The 23,491-nt window shown below is 41.2% G+C and overlaps 1 protein-coding gene and 1 long non-coding RNA gene across 2 annotated transcripts; one reads left to right on the top strand and one right to left on the bottom strand.

The window, feature by feature from the left end:
- Window positions 1-1,718: 1,718 nt before the first annotated feature.
- On the bottom strand, window positions 1,719-15,412 carry CAT (catalase). The gene is made up of 13 exons (XM_068194298.1): window positions 15,128-15,412; window positions 11,358-11,529; window positions 10,372-10,482; window positions 8,883-9,013; window positions 8,183-8,287; window positions 7,729-7,854; window positions 7,122-7,313; window positions 6,242-6,394; window positions 5,987-6,125; window positions 4,834-4,964; window positions 4,421-4,528; window positions 3,793-3,879; window positions 1,719-3,368 (listed from the first exon to the last, which is right to left on the bottom strand). The coding sequence occupies exons 1-13, from the start codon at window positions 15,191-15,193 to the stop codon at window positions 3,303-3,305; spliced, it is 1,587 nt and encodes a 528-aa protein (XP_068050399.1). The 5' UTR covers window positions 15,194-15,412; the 3' UTR covers window positions 1,719-3,302.
- Window positions 15,413-19,968: 4,556 nt separating this feature from the next.
- LOC137476172 (uncharacterized) lies at window positions 19,969-23,067 on the top strand. Its single transcript, XR_011000281.1, has 3 exons — window positions 19,969-20,442; window positions 21,467-21,669; window positions 21,829-23,067. It is a non-coding gene; the product is annotated as an uncharacterized lncRNA (long non-coding RNA).
- Window positions 23,068-23,491: the final 424 nt, after the last annotated feature.

The following is a 23,491-nucleotide window of genomic DNA, read 5'->3' as shown; positions in this document are numbered from 1 at the left end:
CACCGCTGCCTCGTTGTTCAGCTTTTGCTTTCCCAGACTGTGTAACAATGCATCACTTTATAACCTTTTGAAAACACATGGTTTTGGGAGTCTTCTTCATCTTACTGATCCATCCCAGCTGGAATCATCCTGAATGCCACAAACCTGGCAAAACTGCCTTAAATTCATTTACAATAATCAAAATAGAGCCTCAGTTCTTTTCCCAATTCCATCCAAAATGACCTTAGGCCCGTGCTGAGGTTTAATCCTCAGTGTCAGAGTTGAGGTTATGCTCAAGTCCACCTCTGCATGCCTGACCTGTGTCATGACCACACAGCTTTGACACCAAACATCACTTCAGACTGAGCTCTGCAATATTACCTGGGGGGAGAGGGGCAAAGGTCAGGCTTTACCATGCACTGCAGATCTCTGTGTAATTTGTTATCAGCAGGAGATAAGAACACACAACCCGTGAGTGGATCGATTCACTTCTGCAGCCCTGGGCTGGAGCCCCACACCCCACAGCAATCTGAACTCAGTGTGGAGACAGAGGGGCTCATCCAGTCCAACCCCCTGCAGGGAACAGGGACATCTCCCACCATCCCAGGCTGTTCAGAGCCCTGTCCAACCTGGCCTTGAACAATTCCAGGGATGTGGCAACCACCACCTCCCTTGGAACCCTGAGCCAGGGCCTCATCACACTCATAAAACATTTTGTGAGAAAATGGCAACTCACCTGACTGCAAGAATTCATGGATCAGATCTCCAAAACAGAGAACAAACAGCCTTTTTCTGCAAGATGAGCAACAGGTATGGAATATTTGGCAAAACAAAGTGATTGGTTTACTGGAAGCTGAAATTATAGATACTCAAACACTGCTTAGCAGGCAATTCCCATCAATGAGCTGCACTAAGGAAAGGAAATCAGGGCTTTTTCCAACATCTCTGGAGCACTGGAAAGTCTGATCCAAACCTACCTCACCTTTTTATTCCCCAAATAACATTTAGCAATGCCATGAACTTCTCCTCATCTCCTGGCACAGATCACTATAACAAATGTGATTCTGAAATTTGCTCATGGTTTTTGGATATTCAAGTTCAAATATTCTGGGGAATGGAAAATAACCTAGGAGCTAAAAGACGAGGTACTGCCCATTAAAAGCAGAGGTACTGCTGGAGAAGCTGTAATTTCCCAAATATTAGTTTCAAATTCATTCCCAAATCCACTGCTGGACATGTGCATCTAAAATAAAACAGTAATAAGAAAATGTTGAGCAATTCTCCTTTACAGATCACTGAAATCATATTGGAACAACCTGGCAAAGGAATGTTTGATTTTAACTGAACAGAATACTAAAACAAAACAAAACTGCTGTTCTGTCATGTCAAGCGTCTCTTTATTCTCACAGTAAGGAGCTGTAAATGGATTTACTGTCTTATTTATTTGAAGAATAACATTATTGTTCTTCCAGTTTTGCCTGATGCTCTCCATAGCTTTGGGAAAAGATAAGTTTTCTGTACAGTAGTCACAGCCAGTTTAGCGTAGAACACAGGTCATTTAAGTCCTTTAAACACAACTGTAGGGTTGAAACATGAGTTTTTAAAACAAAGGCAGCTGCAAAAATACATCCAACCTACACCTTCTGCACCACCTCCAGAAAAACAGATGAAAGGATGTATGAACTTCCTAGATTAACACAAGGTATTTGAAGAAGAGCACAGAAAACATGTTGCCAAGAGATTTTTCATTCCATTTATTTCAGAAATAAGACGACAATATAAATCACCTAGCAGACACAACCAAAATTAGAAGATCAGGCCCCTTGTTTACTCTTTTCCAAAACTCATTAGGATTCTCTGTTCCAGTACAAAATATTCCCACTTAATCATGTAATCCCACATGCCTGATCAGGTAAAAAGCCAATGGAAGCCTAGAATACAGTAGGTTACCAGTTCATACTATTTTACTGCACCTCTACCCCAGCTGATTTTTCACAATAGGTTGGAGATAAATTAACTGCAGAGCAAGTAAAATTCTCCAAAATTTAACAGAATAGCATTTAGTATCTACGCTTCTTTACCTGCCACCATTCCTGGGAACTCACACTTTATTCAGGAAGTAATCCTAGTCAAAATACAACTCAAGGCAGACCCAGAGATGCAGTGATTATTGACAAATCACCCCCAGACTGCTACGATTTTAATTTTTTACATTTGCCCGAGTTAAGAGCAGTAGCTGGGCTCTGAAATGCTTTGCATTTAGCTTGGACAATAATTATCACGTAACTGGGGTCCCAAGTTTTTTTTGCACAATTTAACCAAACTGCAGATGCTGGGTAACATTACAACATGCCTCAAATCAGGTTTTAGACATATTTTCTAGATATCTACAGTCATACAAACAAGCTGCTTTAATTAAAGGATCACCCTGAAAATTAGCCCTGGCTTGATAAGAAATAGGAACAGCATATTATTGCAGTAAAATAAGAATTTCAGCAACCACTGGGAATGGTTTTGAAAGTTCTTGAGCTTGAATTTCAATATTAATGCATTAGGTTTATTTCTCTAACATGTTAGTATTTTTCTACTTATTCTTACAGATTAGAAAGAACAATTTACTCCCCTACCTCTGAAATGCCTATAAGGTGTAATCAATTTAGTTGAATAGTGCATGGAATAAGAAAATATCCTTTGCTACCTCCCTTATGTCAGTTTATATCCCAACACAGCATTAGTAAGCAAAGACTATCTTAAAATATATATTGGGAATAAAATTTAACTGTGTTCAGATTAAGCTTTGTAGTTTGCTTTGTCTCTACCATAAGGAACGAGACATACCAACATTTTACTCAAGGTAAATGATACTGGGTATCATTTTACATCTGGAAGGCCAAAAATTAAATTCAAGAGATGTGTTTACAAATACAGACAGAGAATTATTTTATTAGAAATACTGAACAACATCAACTTCTCAAGCAGTTTCTCCATGAGGGCAATCATAGTGCCATTATAGAAATTCTACTGTGTGACAGAAATTTTGATTAAATTTCTATTTGCTCCTAGAAATGAAGACAATTTCTTATCCATGAGTTGTTTAAAAATCCCTTAAGTTGTTATCAAGCAGTAAAGCACTAGTGTTGAAAGGCACTAGGATTGGAGCTTGTGTTACCTGGTTTCCAGTACAGACAGCACTTGAGAGCTCAGTAAATCACACCTATAAAACACTCCTGTGCTTGGGCCCAAGTCTGCTACATTCATTAAAGTGTTGGAAAAGTTCTTGTGCAGCTGGAAGGACGCAAAATTCGGAGCAGATCTCTGCAGATTTACAGGTTGGATCTTTCCTTGACAGACGTACGAGTTGTGGACTGTGTGTATGTTCTAATTACATCCTGAAAATAAAGTAACAGAAAATCTCAAAGCAAGTTCCATTTAAAGTAGAGAACTGCATGAAAAAATTGAATCAACTGAGTAGTTGTTCTTTGGAGCAAGCACTGAGCCCAGGAAAGGCTTGTGGTAATGTTTCATTACCATCTCAAAGGGTGGGTAACCAACCTGAACACATTTATTATCACATAGTTACCTTCCAGAAACCCTACAAACTCCAACTGAAACAAAGTCTTTGTACATCACCAGTTAATCAACTTTAATTGTTATAAGAGGGATCTTTTCTTATTTTGCAACTCTACAAGCACTGACTTCTGGCTTGCAGCTCAAACGGGGATCAAGACTAATTTCTCGCTTCATTGGATTTACAAGAGAAGCCAAAATAACTTACAGCCAGGCAAAATGCAGCTACAAAAATCATCACCATACCTTTTTCCCACCCTCAGCGTGGTATTTGTCCAGCAAGGCCTGGATGCAGGCTCCATAATTAGGATGAACATCAGTGAAGTTTTTCACCTGCACAGGAAGACAGTTCAGAAAAGGCAGCAAGAATTTTTTTCCTCCATTTCAAGAGAGTTCTTTACCACATTTCCTGGGCTACAAGAAGTAGGTATCAGAAGGAAGAAAAATTTAATTCTGATCAGTTATAAACAAGCTATGAACATCTTCAAACACAATTTCTGTTATGCCACACAGAGCTCATTCCCGATTTCAACAAAGTTGCTCTGGGAAGGATAAGGATCCAATCCCTCGTTGGCCCTCACTGCCTTCTCCTTGTTTAGAGCAAAACCTTACTCTGGCAGTCATCTAATTTTTAAAACACCAAGCTAAACATATGTTCAACACCTATGCCATTCTTCCCCCAGGAAAAAGTTACTTTAACATATTATATATTCATGTTATAGTGTGTAAACAGGCACGTATTTAAGTATGAGAATTCCTGAGTAAAAATACCCAGCCTTTTCAGAGAATTCCTGATCTTCCTTTCCAGAAGCCATTATGACAATCTTACTAAACAGATAGGAAACCTGGAATAAACTCAAAAGAGGGCACTTACAGCTCTTTTCTGAATGAAAAGTTGGGCATCCTTCAGATGATCTGCTATGTTTTTACACAGCCTACGCCGCTCTTCCTCGTTCAGCACTTTGAGGTAGAATTCTCGCACCTGGCCATTGGAAATAAAGGTTTATTTTGATAGTCACAAAAGTGAATAAGAATAGTTTCACTTCCTAGTCAAGCAACACTTAAAATACTCAAAACATTTAAAAGGCAGCCAATCTGTCAGGGCTTTTCTCTAGCAAACATGCCAACAAGTCCTTCCCCAGACACTAACGGCAAGAAAACAAGTCAGAGCCTCTACCTAACAATGCCCAAAATCTGAATTTCAGATTCTGTGAGAACTCACACTAGCACACACCCTACACACTCCTCACGTGTGCCAAGCAGCACAAAGGCTTTCCACACCCCCACCTGGGTCACGTTGTCCTCATCGGCACTGTTGAAGCGCTGCACATCCCCTGAAGCAAACATGTGGCTCTCCTTGAGCTGGGGCTGATCCTCAGGACCAGTGAAGCTGTTTGGGTAATAATTTGGGGCACCACCTGGGAAAAAAAAAAATCCCCATACCAAATCAATCAGATGGCAGCACTTTCAAGTAAGTCAGAAGACAGAGGATATTATTTGCTTGGAGGAATCTAAATCAACTACTCAGATAGGATTCATTTTATTAAAAACAGCTGACAGCATTTTTCTGTCAACACCTTGAAGCCTATACTTAACAACACCTGCTACAAAGAGAATTTCCACAGCTTTTTTTCAGGGGATATTGATTTGTTTAAAAAATAAGAAAACCTGGCCACTCTCACGACATTATTTCTCAATTGTAATAGACAGTCATGGTTGAAGTTTAAGGCAGCATAAAATACAATAATTTACATTTCTGAAGTACTACAATGCTTCCCTGTGTAGGGGGTGTATTTTAAACACATCCTGAACGAAGAGAACTGCATAAAAATAAACTCTTTATCTGTTCTGGGACAAAAGCAGCTGTCCTCAAGTTCCTGTTTTTTCAAATATTTCCCTCTCCTCCCTCAGCAAGTGTCTGAATTCATAGCCCAGAGGAACACATATTTTGGCATGAGCCACAGCTTAAGTACATCCTTGTTTACTCTCAGGTGGAAAACAGCCACTATTGGGCAAACCCTGACAGAACAGAAGCCACTCAATAGAGGGGAAGTGACAGCTCTACTCTTGGCATTTTCACTTTTGTCTTTCACAATCTCTCAGAAATCTGAAAGCAAAGCAGTTTAGCGAAGTGGACTGAGCCAAGTCAGTCTCTAAAACCTGACTGCGGGTATTCTCCCACAACCTGCTTTCCTGTTAAAGGCCTTTTTATTAAGTTTTAAACACATTCTAAGCTTCACTTGGTTTTTATACTTTTAAACAAACTCCTCATCCCGTGTCCAAATATCCCAACTTTCCTTTACTGGACTGACAGAGAAGATATACAAGCATTCTACACAAGTATGTAAAGATAATAAACATGGCTCTTAAGCCCTCTGTGAACTGAACGCTGCAGCCCATGCCTAAGCATCATTATAATGAATGCTGTTTTCCTGGCTACCTTGGTTGTCAGAAACAGTCATTGGCCCATCCCTCTGGTAGTTGGCCACCCTGGCTCTGAAGGGACAGTTGACAGGGATCTGGAGATAGTTGGGGCCCAGGCGGTGTCTGTGGGTGTCAGGATACGAGAAGAGGCGTCCCTAAAACATTGAGCACAAACATAAACCACCACTTGTAAAACACTGGGGCATACCAAATCAAAGCTTTCATAAGCAGCAAAGTAATCAATGCTCCTCAGGTCACACCTCCTGTTTACCTGCAGCATTTTGTCAGGGCTGGGCTCAATTCCAGGAGGCATGTTGCTAGGGTCATAAGCCATCTGTTCCACCTCTGCAAAGTAGTTGACAGGATTCCTGTTCAAGACCAGCTTTCCCACAGGGATGAGAGGGTAGTCACCATGAGGCCAAACCTGTAAGACACAACACAAATCCAGTAAAATCAACATCATTACAGTATTATGCAGCTTAACTACCAGGCAGAATTCACCCGATTTCAGTCTAGGTTAAGAAAATACATTACCGAGTTTCTTTTCTCTTAACAAACATTGAGGAATATCTTATTTTAAGAAGCCTTTTGCAATTAACACAGATTATTAATGCAACTTACTTCATCATCCCAGCATAATCTCAGCACATGATTACTTGAACGAAATACCTGCAGGCCCTTGAAAAGCTGCCTAGGGAAGCAGGGCATGGGTGGAACGGGTGGCACAAATGTTTTCAGCTCCTTCAAAATGCTTAACTGGCCTTTTCTTTGCCATCTGAGCTGCGCTTTTAAGTTCAAAGGTCTTTAGCCACTTGGGGAGAACAGTGTTAGAGGTAAAAGAGAGTTTATGCAATGCAAGTTTATGTTGGCATCTTTCAAGAAGGCCTTCTTAGGAGCAGTTATTGGAAGTGGGACAAAATGACACCAGCAAGGCTTAGGGTGTGACTCTGATCTGCAATCACACTTCTGAAGTGCCATAGGATCTACAGGCCTGGAATCAAGCCCTATCCTATTTCCCTGAGGAAGAGTAAAATCAGATATAACACAACTACAGTTTCGTCTCCAGAATCGCTGGCTCATCATGGCTCTACAATAACAAATACATTTAAAAACTACCTGAAACTGAATATTCCCAGAATTATCAGACATACCTTAGTCACATCAAAAGGATTAAATGGGAACTTCTCTGCTTCTTCAAAGGTCATAACCTGAATGTAGAAGGACCATGAAGGATAGTTCCCCTTGGCAATTGCATTGTAAAGGTCCCGTATGGCATAATCAGGATCAGTAGAAGCCAATCTTCCTGCTTCTTCCACAGAAAGGTTTCTGATGCCCTGGTCAGTCTAAAAGCAACAAAAGCACCAGTTAAAGCATGCTGAAAGTACTACAGAGTTCATCCATTAGAATTAACTTTAACAAGATTTATAATCCAAGAAGGAGATTGTCCAAGTTCTAACTTCCAATAAACTTGAGTTTAGATTTATAGTACATTCAACAGCTGCCTTCCAGACAAAAATCAGTTCACTGATAGCACTCCATTAACAAGAGACAGATGCCCAAAGAAGAGTTTCTTATAGTAAATGATTACTGTGTTAGCAAGAAGAAAGATGCTTCTCCTACTGGTTAAAGGTATGAAACTGATATTAAACAAGGACTCCACACACCTTTGAGCCTGAATTAAACTTGGCAAGTCACAGATCTTTATGTTTTTTTATCCAATATGATGTATAGTTCAAATTAAAAAAAAAAAATTAATACCTTGGCATGGAATTTGCAGTAAACTGCTCTTCCATCAGCATTAACCAGTTTGAAGGTGTGTGATCCATATCCATTCATGTGGCGATAGCCATCGGGAATGCCACGGTCACTGAACAGGAAAGACACCTGAAGAGAAGGATCAAACACTATTAATGGGCTCAGCATATCAAAGAGAAAGTCTTCACTCCAGACTAAATTTGTTTATTGTATTAATCTGCATCACTAGGAGCTATGTTAATGTTGTCATGAATTCCTTGAGGAATTTCTACTTTAGGTGTTAATGAAATAAAACTGACTCGCCCTGTAAGCACAGGTAAGTATGGATAATTTAAAATCATAATTATATAAAATATAAATAAGACTATGTAGACTTCTAGATCGAACATGGAAAAGAGAGAGTTAAAAACACGTTTAGAGTCATGACACGTTTATCTTAATCATACAAAAAGCTTACTTGATGCAAAGACTCAGGGCGAAGACTCCAGAAGTCCCACACCATGTCTGGATCCTTCAGATGAGTCTGAGGGTTCCTCTTTTGGCTATGGATGAAGGAAGGAAACTGATTTGTCCAGAAGTGGAGGAGGAGAAAGAGGAAAAAAAAAATTAAAGACAAAGCTATAAGATCACTGAGAAAAAAATCTTCTACTGCCATACCCTTCCTGCCAAACAAATTAATTCACAGACCAGTCAATAAAATTAGGGTAATGCCAAACATTCACAATTAGAAAAAACAGATAAAGAATGCTTTCATTTTGTGGTTGATAAGGTGAGAGATAAAACTGTTCAGATTTGTGTATCTCTGTTTATGTGACTCACAAATGAATACAGAGATACTATGAAATATCTGTGCAGAATTCCTGCACTCAAGGAAAGCCCCTCTGCTAGCTGCTGTCAAACTTATGCTAAAGACCAAAAACCCCAGATTTAAAAAAAAGAACTGGCAAGAAGCTTTTGAAGTGAGAAGTATGAAACCACGTAAGTTATCAAGCTTTAGTTCTTTATTTACTTTTGTTAAGAACATCTTTCCAAGTAAAAACAATGTTCAGACAATGTGACAAACAACCACGTTTTTGCTTCTGAGGGAAGCCAGAACAAGATGTGAATGAACTTTTGGGCTTTCTCACAAAGTACCCTCACCTTTTGTGCTTACTCACCAACATTGCATCCCGAATAAAGAAGATGGGAGTGTTGTTTCCCACAAGATCCCAATTCCCATCCTCCGTGTAGAATTTCATGGCAAAGCCTCGGGGGTCACGAACTGTGTCAGCTGAGCCAGATTCTCCAGCTTGAAGAAATACATGAACACACAGAAGTGTTAGGATAGAAAATGCATATAAATACGACCTGAAAATAGGCCATAAAATCCTAAAAGGGTTCATTGCAGTCTTTTCCATACCAAGGAATTGTAGGAATATTTTCAACAATACTACAGGCACTGAGAGTTTTCAAAGTGCAAACCCAACCAAACATTCAGGCCACAGTTAAAAAAAGGAAAAAGAACAAGTATCCACTTGAACCAATTAAGAGTGGAATTTGCATTATCACTAAGAGAGACATCATCAGATTTTAAGGCTGAATCATCTAAACCCATATTTGTTTCTGTGCACCAAATCCCAGTGGGAAAGCTCTCATCTGGAAGGTAGCAATCTAACCAGTGTGCCTAATAAAACACTGTGGAAGAGCTGTAATCCTTTTAATTCTTTCTGCTTCACCCAGGATGGGATTTTCCATGGGAATTTCGACCAGAGCCCAAGTGCTTAGCACAACACCTGAGCAGAAGTGTTCCAGAAATGCTCAGAACAGCTAATGTTAAATTGTGATGAAATCAGTAGGACGCTCATTCTCTCGTTAAAAACCTTGTGTAGTCCAGAACAGCAGGGAGGAAACGTGTCCAAACAGGGCAGGCAAAGGGAAGGGAAGGATGCAACAACCCGCTCCAGCAACAGTCCACATTTCAAACTCAACTCTGTGTCCTTACCCTGTACAACACTTAGGACACCCTAAATCCTAAGAGATTTAAGACTGGAAACAGCCAATAGGCCAAAGTCAGCAGCTCCCTGAGCCTTGCTGGACTACGTTTTTCTCTCCAATACTTCCAGAATCCTCACACCATGAGGAATCCTAATGAATCCTCATTAGGATTTCTTTTCTTTTAAATACATCCACACCATGAATTATAATTTTTCTATCAGACAAGCTATTGTTCACAATTGGCTTCAACTAATAGCATTTAAGATTTTGCTAGTTTGTGAACTCCAGCCTTTTAGAAATCAAAGTTTATTTATGGAAGATTGTTTTTCTTTTCCTGGTATTTAGTTCACGTCATTCATCCCCAAAACATTTCTGCAACATAAGAGATCATATATATTTAACTTGCAAGTGTTGACTGTGATCCAACCAGAAAAAAAGCAAGGCTTCTGTCAGAAAAAAACAGCTCAGGCTGCCCTCCCTCTCACATTTCAGACAGAAAAGTGTCTCCAGAGAGCTCTGACTGAAAGGGGCAAAAGCTGCTTAAGGTCTTTCATGTAAGTGAATTTCAGAGAAGATGAAGCAAGCATTGCAGACACCCTTAAGTGTCCCACAATGCAAACGCTGCTCTCAGGGCACACATGCAAAAGACAAAAAGTGAATTTAGAGCCTTACCAACAGTGGAGAAGCGGATGGCAAGTGGAGTCCTCTTCCCAATGTGCTCAAACACTTTTGCCTTACAATACTGGGTGATATCATGAGTGACTTCAAAATAGCCAAAGGCTCCTGAAGAACAGCAAGTTCAAAATATCAGATCTAGGTACCTTCCTCCCATTCCCAGCTTGTCTGTTGTTAACATGCAATTTTAAGTCCAAGGGAAACACGGAAGTACACCAGTTTAAGCAATGCTCTAAACGTTCCATTTACTTTCACAAAATGAAACTGATTTAACACAAACTATTTACTTATTCTCTCCTCCTTAAATGACTGCTAGCAGCTCCCAGCAGTAGCACAGAAGACGCTCTTCTGCCAAGATCTGTGTATTTATCTGGGAGCAAGGCAGGCATTTCTTTAATCCTGCTATGAGTTGCAGAATTTTTGGTGCATCTGTAAGCTGGGTGAAGCAACATAACCCTTTCCACCCCCACAGAGGAACTTTTCCCATGTACAGTCGCATTTTAAATACAGCCCCACATTTGCTCCTTCTAGGCCAATACATGACAAAAATCAAGGTACTAATTCTACCTTACTAAGATCAATGATATTTTAAGGTTTCGGGTTTCTTAATTTAAGTACTAGATGATCAGCTTGCTTTGGCAGACATACATTAGAAGACGAAGCCAAATTCTCAATTAAGTAACATGCAAACAACATTAAATAGAGATGGGGAGGAACAGAAGAAGCAGAGACTACAGCAGATACAGTAAAAATTGAAGGACTATAACCACATTTTCTCTCATTTTTGTAAACAGCTTTTCAAATGCTTCTTGTTTTGGCACTGAATTCTTTTAAATCAGGCCTTACCACTGTTGTTTATATAGATTTATTATAGCTAGTAACACTAAATTATAAATAACAATGTAATTGATGTGTCACAATCTACATGTTAACTGAAAAGCTCTTTAATTCTACACAGAGAAAATATGTGACTTTAAACATACCCGCCCCTTTTGCATGCACAACTCTCTCAGGAATCCTCTCTCTGTCAAAGTGAGCCATCTCATCAGTGAAAACAACATCTTGGACAAGAAGAGGTCCACGTGGCCCCACTGTCAGGATATTCAGCTTATCCCCAGTGGGGTTCCCAGCACCCGTGGTCAGGACATCTGGTTTCTGGAAGCAAGAGGAAGTTATTTTCAACACTAGAAATTAAAAACCCTCTGGATCTGAGCCACACAATGTGCATGACTCTTCAACCATTACATGTCACAGAACAGATCAACAAGAAGTGGCAAAAATCACTTCAGATTCTGGGGGAAGTTACAGAACATACAGACGTTTACCTAAATCACAGAGCTAAGTTTTAGGACAATTTAAGGAGGGGAGTTGAAGTCATGTAAAATCCAGGAAAGTTTTCCATGGTTCAGAAATGTTTCTTCTCAAGACTACTGATCTTGCTTCAAGAAAAATATGGGATGGAAAAAAAAAAAAAAACTAGAACAGGAGCAGCTGCTGGAAAATAAGGGAGAAAGGAGAAGAAGAAGAAGAAGGTAATGTCAGTACAGGGGTAGAGACATAAGGAACGAGGTACAGCCAGACTAAAATGGGGTTTCCTTAATTAGTGCTGGTCTGGAAGAGTTATGGAAAATAACAGAAGTAGGAACACCTGAGGAATCATCATTTTAGGTTCCTGCACCATGGAAGGACTAAGATTAACACAAGCCCTAAGAAGCTCCACTGCCAGCAAATGTCCTACAACTTCAAGAAACACCTGCACTAGAACTGAGTGCACTCCTATTTTCTCACAAAAAGATTCCAGTAGAAAAGACTTTATCTGCATCACATGTGGTATATGCTCCTCTAAGGCAATATTCCTATTTTACTGGGTGCTGTGGAAAATGTGGTGAGAAAAGCACATCAGCTCCAGAGACCTGATGGTCACAGTTTTTATTTTTTCCTGGACTACATTTATTGTTAGGAGCCTTGTAAAGGACTGAAAAGAACACAAAAACAAATAAGGACAAAGGAAAAAATAAAGAAAATAAAGACAAAATTTGCAACAGGGCAAGGTCAAGTAGAGTCACAGATTCTGACCAGCTAACAATAAATCCACCACATCTTGCACTAAACTGACATAATTCCATATGGGCTCTCTATCCACACCATCCTACCTGAAGCATCCACACACCTGAACCATGCCAGCACAAACTCCCTCAGCCCTTCCTGATGAGTTCTCCTACTTTAAAGTTCTATAAATGAAAGGGAAGGTGGAGAGAAGGAAGAAGCAATTTCCGATGAGAAAAGCATTCATTATCCTAACAGCGACTGCATGGGGTTCCAATTCTTACCCTAAGTTCTGCTTTAAGGGGGTTAATTTCTGCAAACAGACAAAATTCCCATCTGATAGAAAACTGTCCCCCCCAGGAAGCAACCCACAAAGGCAAGGAATGAACAATTATTCACATCCACACCCAGAGCTCTGGATGAGGCAGAGAACACAGGGAGTTCCAGACACCTTTGTTTCACTCAGGTCTATGAATAACCACACAAAAGACATTTGACAGGGTAAGTGCATTTCCACTGTGTTCCTACTAATGTGCAACACACGCTACTCCAGCTGGCTTGAATTCCCAAAATATCCACGTTCTTTATTCCTCCTTCACCACTTCATTAGCATAAAGCTTTAAGTATAAGTCCAATTCCTTTGGGATGCCTGGGATCCTTACCTACACTGAAATCTGCACAAACATTTTAAAAGATAATAAGTAACTGGTTACAAACATAAACATGATGTTCAGAAACTTACAGGAAAGTTAAATAAAGCCAAATTCATATTCCAAGTCAAACAAACAAACAAACATATGCTTAAATCAAAAAAGTAATCTATAGCTTCTCATGGGAAATATCCAAGAGTAGAAATTGTTCTCAGTATATTTTCTACTGCTTATTTATTACAGACAAGACTATTCTATAACACCAATATTTAAGGCCACTAGAAGTAGTTGCTAAAACCACAACTTGTTGACATTAAGGCTATAAAAAAAAAATTAACAGCTTTGTGGCTGCACAGTCTCCTTTGTGTGGGCAGACTTTCTAGGGTTCACATTAGAAGTAAAGAATATTAATTTACTTAGTGGAAGGAGATATTCACTTTAGTTTCAGGATAATGTTATGTGAGGCACACAAAGCAAGTTCCAGAGAGGAAAAAAATCCCACACCATAGTTTAAAGAAGAACGCTCATACAACTTTTGGACCTGAGTTTGTTTGATGCCTGTGTTTTCATCTGCTTGGGAGCTGCACACAGCCCAAACCTTGCTAGGTAAGAACTTTCAAATCAGTGTTTCATTACAGCACTAACCTGCCATGACAAAAAGAAGGGAAGGAAAGCCAGGAGAATTTTAGCTGCTGTGGTAAACAGCACACATCAAAGTACACACTTCCAGGCATTACTGATACTTTGCACCTTATACAACTCACTTTAAAATTCTAATAAGTCCTCCCTACTTTCTATCTTAAAGTCTCATGACTCCTTATGCAACACAGACTTTGGGTTGCCTCCCAAAATCCAAATTAACCTTGGCCTCTTTTCAAATGCTGCTTTGCTACAGAAAAGCCGACATCCCTACAAAAATAATTACTCATGGATAAAAAAAGAACTATTATGACACATGCTAGGATATGATGGAGTCACAAGTCATCAGGTAGTTTTCACACTGTACCTTTGAGAACCGAGAGAAAAAATAAAATTAAGACGACTTAACAGCTCCAGTGGGAACTGAGACATCCACTTGCATCTTGCAAGACTGCCACTTAAAACCAGCACAAAGTGTATTTAGTGGCAAATACACACTTCTGTCAGAAACGACATGTGGAAACCATCACAGTGATTTGATGAAGAGGGGAAGAGAACTCTTGAAACATTTACACATTAACCTAAATATCTGGGGTCTAGTCTACATCTTCAGATGACTGAGTGCCATGTTGTTGATTACATTCCCTTATGATTTTGGTCAACCACTTGTGCCAATCCACTTCATAGGATCATAGAATGGTTTGGGTTGGAAGGGATCTTCAAGGTCATTGAATTCCACTCCCCTGCCACGGCCAGGGACACCTTCCATTATTCCAGGTTGCTCCAAGCCCCGTCCAACCTGGCCTTGGACACTTCCAGGGATGAGGCAGTCACGGCTTCTCTGGGAAACCTATGCCAGGGTCTCACCAGTCTCACATGGAGGAATTTCTTCCAAAATACTCACTTGCGTCTGGTCACGCTGAGTTGGAAAGGAGCCACAAGGATCACCGAGTCCAACTCCTGGCCCTGCACACACTGCTGAACGTGCTTTATCCTTTCTATTATTCCCTAGTCACATATCCACCGGGCTCTAAGGCCGTGACAGCAAACCGAAACGCAAACTTCTGATTTAAGACAGAAAAAACTCGCCCCCATCGCTGCCCGCGGCTGGGGCGCAGCGCAGCCCCGGCGCTGCCTGGAAGGAGCGGCCAGGGCCAGGCAGCGCTGACCGCCCCTGTCGCCCCGGGCCAGCTGGCAGCCTCCATCCCTCCGTGCCTCGCTGTTCCCGGGCACAGCTCCAAGCCATGGCGGCGAGGCCGGGACGGGGCGAGGGCGCCTCGCCCTCCGCCGCTGCCCCGGGGACGCTCGGAGCGCCGCATCCCGCGGAACGCCGCGGGGCTCTGCGCCCTCCGGCGCCGCGGCTCCCCGCGGGATGCGAGGCACGGGGGTACCGGGGAGAGGCGGTGCCCGGCGGGTACCTGCGAGCCCCGCTGGCTCTTCCACTGCTTCAGCTGGTTCGCGGCGTCGTCCCGCCCGTCGGCCATTTCGCGGTCTCCGGCGACCCCCGAGGCAGGAAGGGCGGCGCGGAGGGGAGCGGCGGGGCTGTGTTCGCTCCCGGCGAGGAGGCAGCAGCGGCGGCGGGGAGGTCAGGCCGCGGCCCGGTCGCGCTGTCACCCCGCGGGGACCCTGCGCCGCCGCCGCGTCCCGCCCGCAGCAGCCGCGGCTAGCGGGAGGCACCGCCACTATAGCTCCGCTCCCTCCTGCGCCCGCCCCCACTGCCCCCTCGGCCAATAGGACCGCGGGCAGCCGCCACCGCGAGGTCTGATTGGTCTAAAGGCACGTCAATCGTGAGCGCGGTGGCCACGCCCACGCCTCACGTTGTGGGGCAGCGGCCGGCGGCGCTGCCGGGTTCCTTTGGAATTGGAAGGAAATTCACCAGTGGGCAGCTGCCAAAGCGATTTTTCGGCTCTGATCCCATCGTTAAGATGCCGGAGCTTTCTAAAACTGCTGCTGTTCAGCAGTTGTAACAGAGGAAGTTACAGGTTCGACGCCGTGAAAGCTGCACGTTCTTACGGAGTTTCTGAGGCAGGGTTTGTTTCAGCGGCGAAAAAAATGTTTGTAAATTGCAAAATCAAAGCGACCGGTATATAACTACATAGATTATATAAGTATATAAATTGCATCAGTGTATAACTGTATCCGGGCTCATTCTTGTATTGGTGCCTGAAATGGGGTACAGGTGGTTCACTAACTTTGGTCATAAGCACTCCATAGTAAAGAGCATTTCTTGGGTGACTGGAATTTAACCTTAAAAAACACCCACTTCTGAATTTTGTGCTTATACTTACAAATTATGAGTAAATATGACACAAGTAGCTTTGATAACACTGCAGAAGATCCCTGGCTTGGTGCCAATGCTTGTACCAAGGGTGATAAGAGTGGTAAAAAGCTGGTCATTTTTTCTATTTCTGAGGTAAAACCTTTGAACAACTCAAATAATCCATCTTAAACTTCTTATCTGCAAGATTATATCTACATTCTTTCTCTTAATAGATACAAAGAATAGTCTAACTCATTTTTTCAAGTAGACAATTGCTTTATCTGGTATGTATTATTATGGATTAAAGGGTTAAAACTCACAAATTTAAGTCTGTACTGTACAGGGGATATCATTACTTCTATTCCTTTTCTTCAGAAGTAAGAACAGCAAACTCTCTTTTTCTGCCTCACCCTTTTTTTGGGACTTTTTTTCATGTCTTGAAGCCTCATAATCTTTTCTGCTTCAACATGATAACCAACATCACAAAGAAGGGCAAGGAAGATTGCTTATGTTTCTCATATTTTTATATAAAATATCCATCAGCAGACCACACCTACCACACCTAGATTTAACAATGGGATTGCCCACATAATGTTTTCTTTAAATCAATAATTGCTGTTTCAGTTTGCTTAACCAGCAAATTGGGGGAAATGTGAACATTTTCATCAACAGTCAATATTTGCTTTTCCTTTGCAGTTTAACACTTTAAATTTTAAGCAGCCCAACATGTTTAGATAAACTCGCTGCTCACAAATCTGTTTCAAATTAAGAGTAACTTGCAAAAACTTCTTTCCTTTCCTATGAACCCTTCTTATTATATGCTAGAGGAAAGGATATATGTACACACATATATATATGGACACATATGCATAAAAAACAAACAAAAGATTAAATATTGGCTAAGGAAATATGCAAACCTCAAACCAAAAGCCAGGAGAGAGAGGGTGGCAACACCAGTGGCACCTATTGCAAACACTGTTTGCACTTCAGCTTAACTAAAACCAAGTGACTGCATTTCATAAGAAAGGTCACAGGCAAAGCTCAGTGTGACACAAATACTTTTGTCTCTCATCTTGCTCTGATTTTATGACTTTTCAGGAAAAAAGCAGCGAATGTTGGTTTAAATTCCACAGGTATCTGGCTGTGGGTGTCTTCGTTTTTTTTCCTTTTCCCCCCTTCTCCTATCCTGTTATTTGTTTCCTGCAGCACCTTATTTGCCTCCTGTTATATATCTGCATTAAGTAAACAAACTTCAAACAATTCCAAATTAATCATCTTTATTTACCTGGGGAGACTGGTTCTCTGCTGCCACATGACTTTCTGAGGCATGATCCAAACCACACTTTACCCTTAATTAAGATTTGGGGAGATTAAAAGACAGAGTGCTTAGCATTTGTGTTTTGTGTTGTATTTAAAGTGAGTTTAAACACAAACTACAAGGTCAGTGTCACACATGATTGTGGTGTAAATAGAGTTTACACATAGCTCAGTGATTTACACCCAAGGGAAGGATCTAGAATCAGTTGAGTAGCAGGTCAGTAGTGCCTCTTGCTTTGCTAATTAAGTTCCACAGGCACCCCAAGCTTTCATCCTACATCTATCAACCCTCTCTGGCTGCCTTGGTCCCTACTTCCTCTGTGATTAAATCAGTTGTAAATGTTCCCAAGCTCCCTACAACAACATCTGTACACCCTGAGTGCCTCTGCTGCAGAGCCAGAGAATTAAACTCCAGCACAGAGATGGGGGACAAGATGACTTTTAAAATAAGAGATCAGAAAAGAGACGCACAAGAGAGAGTGTGCTTACTTCTGCATTAAACTGATTCTTGATGAGAACACTTATCACAGGATTGGGAGGCTTATTGACCCTTCTGCTAAAGATGTTCAAACTTGTATCTTCCAGAGGATCCAAATTATGGATCTAGAGATGAGGCTTGGATATGTTTTCTACTCTGAGCTACAAGGAATAAGGTCAGAAAAACATAAAAGCTCTGGTTCAGGCTCACATAATAAAAGTATAATTGATGTGACTGAGTGTATTTTCAGTCACAAGCTACTGCACGTGGACTAGTTCTGAAATAATAGAATGACTCTATTCTCAAGACCTGAAATTTTAATTGTCCTTTATCAATATCTAATATTTATATATTTGCAGTACCTCGGGAACCTTTTCCACTCATTATTCTGCTGTCATGCCTGGTGTAAACATCAGAGCACAGAAAAAGCATGGAAAGAGCAACAAAGAATAATAACAGGGCAGAGGATTGAGGGGTGGGTATGGCAACTACAGACAGAAGTAGGTTACTATTCTATTTTAGAAAAAAGCAGAGATTTATGAACAGAAACAACAGATAATGTTAGTTTTATTGCGATAAACAGAACATTCTGCCTGTGCTGATTCCCAACACACACCCAGGGCAATTTTCTATCTCCAGCTGGCAATTACACAGCCATTAAGCTCATGCTGTGAAAGGTGAGCCAACCTCTGGGTGACACGTGCTGAGGTGTTGGACATGGTCTGTGGTGAGCAGAAGAGATGGGATAAGGGATTGGTAATGATAAACTGGGGATCTCTGTATCTGTAAGATAGGTCTGAACACATTTTGCAGCTTTGATGATAAGTTTGTGTCGTGGTTTGACATGGAAGTGAATTTTTTTCAGGAAGTTGGGTCAAACCAATCAGTGGTCAAGTTTGGATATTGGCACCTGGAGTGACCACTGAAGGTATGGATACGCCTCTGAGAACACAGGGGGTTAAAAGCAGGAACTCCCAAGAGCTTGCTCTCTTTGGTTCCAGTCAGGGTGCTGTGCAGACCTCCCCTGCCCAGCCATGGGGCTGGGCAGGGGAGGGGAAGCCATGAGGCCTGGTCGAGGTGAGCCGAGGGGTAGAAGGACTGGAACCGAGCCAGCTCCTGTGGACGGAAGGGTGGAGAGAAGCGGAGATGCCTTTGTCGTCCCCCCTCAGAGGGAAGAGACAGAGAGTCCGGACAGCACCTGTAACTTTGCCAGCGGAGGAGAAGGAGGGGGGGGAAGGTACCCAGCCTTGGCCTTGGGAATCGGCTGCTGGGCAGAGATATCAGCCGTCCAGGGAGTCTGAACTTTTAACCCTTTCCTAGGAAATGAAGGCTTTGTAAAATATTACTCCTCCTTGATTTGAAGTAAAAGAGAGACAGTCTGGGATCCGAGATGATGGAAGAGGAAATTTTTGAGTTGGGAGGAGATGATGGAGTGGCTTGTGGCTGGACTTTTCTTGTTAGCCATAGACTAAACCAAATTCTCCTGACAGAGACTGCATTTAGGGTGATGCGGTGGTGGGCCAAGAGACCTGTTTCAGTGATTACCAGCAGAGGAGTGGAGAGAAGAGAGGAAAGTTGAGGAGGGTGTGGAGAGGCCCTCTGTCTTCAGAGAAGAAGAGAAGAGGAAGATCTCTGTTCTTGGACCCTCGGCCCCAGGGGGAAATGGAGGGGACTGTAGTCCCGAGATGAGATGCTGAACTGTTGTCTCTTTTGGTCCTTGGCAAAGTGTCCTTAAAGGAGCCCTATGAGCAGTCTGTCCATGCACAGTGGTGAGAGCACTGTGACATGGAAAGGAGAGTGTCACCATGGCAGATTTTCTCCGGGCGGTTGCCATGTGTGACATGGAAACACAAGGGTGGCAATTGTGTTTCCTGGGGGTCTGTGGCACAGGAGAGACTCCTGTCTCCCTTGATATACTGAGTATTGATTATCTGAAGGGTGGCAACTTGATCAGGATCCTGGGTGGTGTCTCATCGTGGGTTTGTTTGGAAATTAGGTGGGAGGAGGAGGAGTGTTTTAGGAGGTCTTCATCATGGATTTAATGTTTGTTGTTTTATAGTAGTAGTAGTTTAATAAAGCTTTTTTCTTTTGTTATTGAGCTTGGGCCTGCTCTGCTCTGTTCCTGATCACATCTCACAGCAATTATTTGGAAAAGTGCATTTTCATGGGGGCACTGGCATGGCGCCAGTGTCAAACATTTTGTCACTCAGTAACTTGCACTGTGCATAGCCTTTTTAATTCTGTGTTTTCAATCATCAGATCTAATGGAAAACATGGAAAACACTGAAATACATCTTCAGATGAGATGGGCTTTAAGGGATCATTGAGGGGACAACAAGGTAAGCAGGCAGGAAGTCTGGCTTTTATGGGAAGTAGCACATTGGACAGAGTGAGATACTGAGATGCACAGAAAATGTGAAAAAATCACCTAAAAGAAAATCAGGGAAAGGAAGATAGGAAACTTTGCTTTGTGTTTGTCATTTTTCACCCTCCTCTGATGTAGTTATTAGGGCAAGGTCTTGATTTAAATTACTAGAAAAAAAGATTTGCCTCAAATATAGAAAAGTTTGTTAGAATATTAATAATTTATATGTTTCATACACGTTTTTCTTTGCTTCTCTCATTCTCGGTGAAGAATGACTTCAGTGATTTTGAAGCAGTTGTCTTCAACCTTTGAGGTTTGTATGGGGTTAGTAAATGCCAGTGGTCCTAGACCTAGTCTTTTTTTACCAAAAATAGAATTTAATTAATCTATATTAATTGTTTCTAATAATATATTTCTTTTCATAAACTACTCATGATCATCATTATGAAGAATTTGTGTTTCATATTTAGTGCTGGAGAGACAGCTGCAATCTGCTTCTTGAGATCAGTGAAGGAACAAAAATAGAGTAAGAAATGCAGCACTTTTCAGGCTGTGAGGTTTTCAAACATCTTTAGCATCCTGGATACCTCAGTCTGTGTTTTTACTCCTCAAAGCTGCATCATTAAAACGATTTCACATCACAGGCACACAGTTTTCTTTTTGGTAATGCAGATTTGATTTCCTTTCAAGTTAGAGCACCCACATGAATGTTTTTCTCTATTTGTTCTCTGTGTTATTAGCAGCATTGTATGAAGCATCTACCCAGTGGCAGTTCATAAAACCTCTATTTTGGAACCTGATTTTGCCCATTAAAGCTTCATTCTGCATAAGAAAAGATTTAAAGCTAAACACAGCCATATTTTGTTCTGTTGTTACAATCAAAAGCTCTTAAGCTTTTAAATGGGTCAACCCTCAGTATGACCTAGTCACATGTTCTTTAAATTAGTCAAGTGCTTAATTAGCATGTTGGATGTTTGCATGTATAAATATAGATGTTTGATTCTGGAGATACCTTGATACTATAGGTGTCATTTCATGTGTTCCAATTCCACAGAAAGAAGGGAATCCTAAATGAATGGAGCTTGAAGCTGCAGAAAATTAAAGGCAATTAAAAACATTGTCTGCCTAGCAGGACTGGAAAAGCAGGCTATTATTTCATTGCCAGGAAAAATCAGAATTTTAACATTTTGGAGATATGTGTGTAGCTAAATGCATCAGTAGGGCTCTAGGCTGATACATAGAGATTATTGATATAATTCATTATCACCAGTGATGATGGATTTCAGCACGGCTCAGTTAGTTTGGTACTAAACAGTGTTAAAATTTGTTCTTTACAGTGATGATTTCTAAATTTCCTTGGGAATATGGGATCATGGCACTGACTGGAAAATAAAATATCATCATAGAGAGCTTATGGGGAAAAACCACCAACAACAAACACAGCAGCCCGTGGAATGGCAACAAACAAGGTGAATTTGTGGCAACCACAGCAAATATGTTTGCTGGAAAACAAGGAAAGGCAAACAAGTGGATTTATGAGGTACTGAGAGAGGAAATGTCACTGTCTTTGAAAGCAATAGGAGGTGGAAATTCTCCAGACTTGATGTACTCACCAAGGCAGAGCTGAGAGGTTAGAGTCAGGCAGCCAGTGGTGTTTAGTTGTCCTGAGGAATGCTGGATTGATCCCTTTCTGTTTCAGTGAGTTGGGAAAGATGGGACACCCTGCAAGCAGAGGGACATCAAAGGCTCTTAGCAGGTGACAATGGTGGCAGGCACACGTGGCATTTGTGTGCCAGGGCATCAGCAAGCACTCCACATGGGTAGTAATCCACTCTGCTGACTGGATGGGTCAGCTTCACATGGAATTGCTGCAAATTCCAGTGTAGAGATGGCCTGCAAGATCCCATTAAAATAGCATTTTCTAGGTGTTTATAATCCAAATATAGTTTAAAATATTTTCTCTTTCGCTTTTTTTGGTCCTGAAAATACACACACACACTTGAATATATTTAGATTGATTAATTTGCAGTGTCTCTAGCTGATTAATAGATGCTAAACATAACTGAATTTTTAAAGATAATTTCAATGAATTGGGAAATAAAGGCAGTTTGAAAAATCTGCTTTATTCTAGAAGATGGATGTAGCTGTCTCTTGAGGTGCCCTGTTTAAGAGCAATAACAGCCATTTAGGTTTGTCCCTTGAGATGGTAGCAAATAGAGCACAGGGAATAATTAATCCTAGAGCACCAGTACACTAATTAGTATTGCTGGAACTGATAGGAGTTTCAGTACCTTTGAAAATCAGTTTTTATTTTGATGTGAATATTTTAGCCTTTTTTTCTTTTCACTTGAAGTAGCTGCCATTCTCAGTCTGTTTTCCATTATAATAAGAGACATCTAAGGATTGAAGAGTGGCAAAAAGTAAACCACCTGCTTAAACACCTTCATTCTGACAACATGAAAGGCTACCAAAAAATCCTGGGGTTAGTGGGATATTAGGTAAATATAAAATAACTCTTCCAGCTCTGTGTCTGCCATCTGGCCAGCAGTTTGCTGGTGCCCTTTGCCCTAGCTATCAGCATTTGAGTTGCTGCTCCAGTCATTGCCTAAAAGCAATTAGTTCTAGATCATTATGGGTTGCAAAGATGGCCATTGTTTTGTTTAACATTTACACAACTGCCAGGGACCTGCTTCTGAATTAAAGTCCTGGACAAGCCCTTGGCTGTTTTGAGCACAGGTAAGTGCATGGAAAACAAACAGTGGATTTTTTCCTACTCTTTAAGCCCAAGTTCTCTTCTGTACATTTGACCTCATTTTTCTATTCACAGAAAATTCATTGCCTCAAATAGGTACGTTGGAATTATGGAAGCTCAAAATATTAAAAAAAAAAAAAAAAAAGCAGAATAATTCCATAATTGCAGTGTCTTTAGTTAGACATTTAGTCCTAAAGGCTGCCAGCTTTTGATGTGTTTGAAGAGCTGTGTTTCTAAAATGTTCATCTTTTTTACAAAAGTTGCTGAAATAATTATTTTGACCTTTCATGGAAACTGTAACATTAGTGTGTTATGGGTTTCTTTTTTCCCTGAAGGTTGATGCTAAGCCAGGTTAATTGAGATGTTTCTTTCCAGCTACTAATTGCTACCTACATCCTGGTTGGATGTTTCCAAGATATTTACAAGAGGTTTACAAGCTCTTTACACTGCCAAGAAACCTATGACGTAGGGATAAAAATGAAATGCATAACTTCCAAACCACCATCAGCATTCCTACCCAGCTTTGGTTGCATTTCCTATTTTCCTTGGATTGAGGGCAGTGGTTGAACAGCACAATTTGGTCTTGACCTGTAATGTGGACTTCCAAAAG

Source organism: Anomalospiza imberbis, chromosome 6 (genome assembly GCF_031753505.1).
Source record: "Anomalospiza imberbis isolate Cuckoo-Finch-1a 21T00152 chromosome 6, ASM3175350v1, whole genome shotgun sequence".
NCBI lineage: Eukaryota > Metazoa > Chordata > Aves > Passeriformes > Viduidae > Anomalospiza > Anomalospiza imberbis.
Note: the sequence above shows the minus strand (reverse complement) of the source record. Positions and strands in the feature narration are given on the sequence as shown.